Raw genomic sequence first — 1,566 nt, 5'->3', positions numbered from 1 at the left:
GAGTCTCCTGCCTCAGCCTCCCAAGTAGCTGGGACTACAGGCGCCCTCCACAACGCCCGGCCATTTTTTGGTTGCAGCCACCATTGTTGTTTGGCGGGCCCGGGCTGGGGATTTGAACCCACCACCTTAGGTGTATGTGGCTGGCGCCTTAGCCGCTTGTGCCGTGTGTGCCTTTTTTCATCCAGTAAGTGTATCAAATCCAGTACTCACTCAGTAAAGTACAACAGATACAGTTTTAGCTGAATGAAGAGCTAAGACAAGAAAAGCTCAAGTTTTGGGATGGGCAAATATGGTTCTGATCCTAGTGCTACCATTTTCTAGTTGTGTGGACTTATTTATGCAAATTACCTCTACAGCCTCAATTTCTCCATCTAAGAAAACACAGCATTTCCTCCTAGGGCTGTCAAGAAGTTCATATAAAGAGTAATGCATATAAAACCCTTAGCACACAATGCATAATGAAAAGAAAAACCTCAATATATTAGCTGCCACTATAAAGGTAAAATGATTATTCATGGAATAACTGATTTGGCACTTCAGGTTCCAAGGTTACTTACTCCACGACCAGCATACAAATAATTCCCCAACAGGGCCCCAAATCCTCAAGTCCAACCTGGCACACTTTGAACATCACCCACACTGCCTCAGTTCCACTCTGTACACTTCAGACCATCCTTTACTTCTCAGATGCTTTTTCCACCTTGCTCGGCCTTTCATGCTCAGGCCTTGGAACCCCCGCCTTTCGGCCCCTCCCTATTTCACCCCGACCCGATCCCACTCAGCCCCCGCCCTCCACCCCCGTCTCCTCCAGGACCAAGGCCTAATTTGTCTTGACGTCCTTCCTTCCCCAAAGTTGAAGAAAGCTCCTACCCAGATACTCATAGTCCGGTAGGGCTAGACGCTCGGGACTCAGCATCCTTTGACCCAGGTAGCTTCAAATCACCAGTTCTCTCAGGCTTCCGGAACCCGAGCTGCAGGCTCTCTTCGTTGCCATGGTACCCACGCCGCGGGTGCGGAGGCCGTAGGCGGAGTGGGTGTCCCACAAACAACCTCCGTGTAGCAAAACCAAGCTGGCCAGGCAAGTTCCGGGAGCCGGCGCTTTGCGGCAGTCGAGGGTTTTTTTGGACTCTCATTTTTGAGGATTTGGTTTTAGAGGAATCTGATGCGGAGCACTCTTTTGAATCGGTCGTATTTATTGGTGCCAAAAATTACTGTTAACCGTCCTTATCCGCAATTTTTGAATTTCATAACTGCGCCTGCTTTCTGCACCTTTATCCTGACTCACAGTAATAGCCCACGAACCCTCCATAAACACTTAGCATCTGATTACCTATTTTTATCTCTTTAATATTTACTATCTTAAATTACTATAAAATGCTTTCACATATGTATACCTTGACTGTTTCTAGACGTCATGGAGGTGTCTTTTCTGCCTACGACAGGGCTGGACACACAAAAGGTGCTTATTAAGTTTTTTGTGAGATAATTGCCATTTCCTGTCAAATTCCTCTTTATCTTTAGTTTTGTATTCCCATCCCTTACTATGTGGTAGTCTTCCCACATTTT

General features: G+C 46.7%; 1 protein-coding gene across 1 annotated transcript in view; it reads right to left on the bottom strand.

Annotated features, from left to right (window-relative positions):
- Positions 1 to 1,010, bottom strand: part of CUNH11orf49 (chromosome unknown C11orf49 homolog) — a 189,093-nt gene extending 188,083 nt beyond the window's left edge. Inside the window, exon 1 of the mRNA XM_012803114.2 lies at positions 871 to 1,010. Within this exon, the coding sequence (XP_012658568.1) occupies positions 871 to 916 (46 nt within the window). The 5' untranslated portion in view covers positions 917 to 1,010. The remainder of the gene's footprint in view (positions 1 to 870) is intronic.
- Positions 1,011 to 1,566: the final 556 nt, after the last annotated feature.

Source organism: Otolemur garnettii, unplaced genomic scaffold (genome assembly GCF_000181295.1).
Source record: "Otolemur garnettii isolate 467f Iridium unplaced genomic scaffold, OtoGar3 scaffold00001, whole genome shotgun sequence".
NCBI classification, from domain to species: domain Eukaryota; kingdom Metazoa; phylum Chordata; class Mammalia; order Primates; family Galagidae; genus Otolemur; species Otolemur garnettii.
The sequence above is the reverse complement of the archived record's forward strand: the minus strand, read 5'-3'. Positions and strand labels throughout refer to the sequence as shown.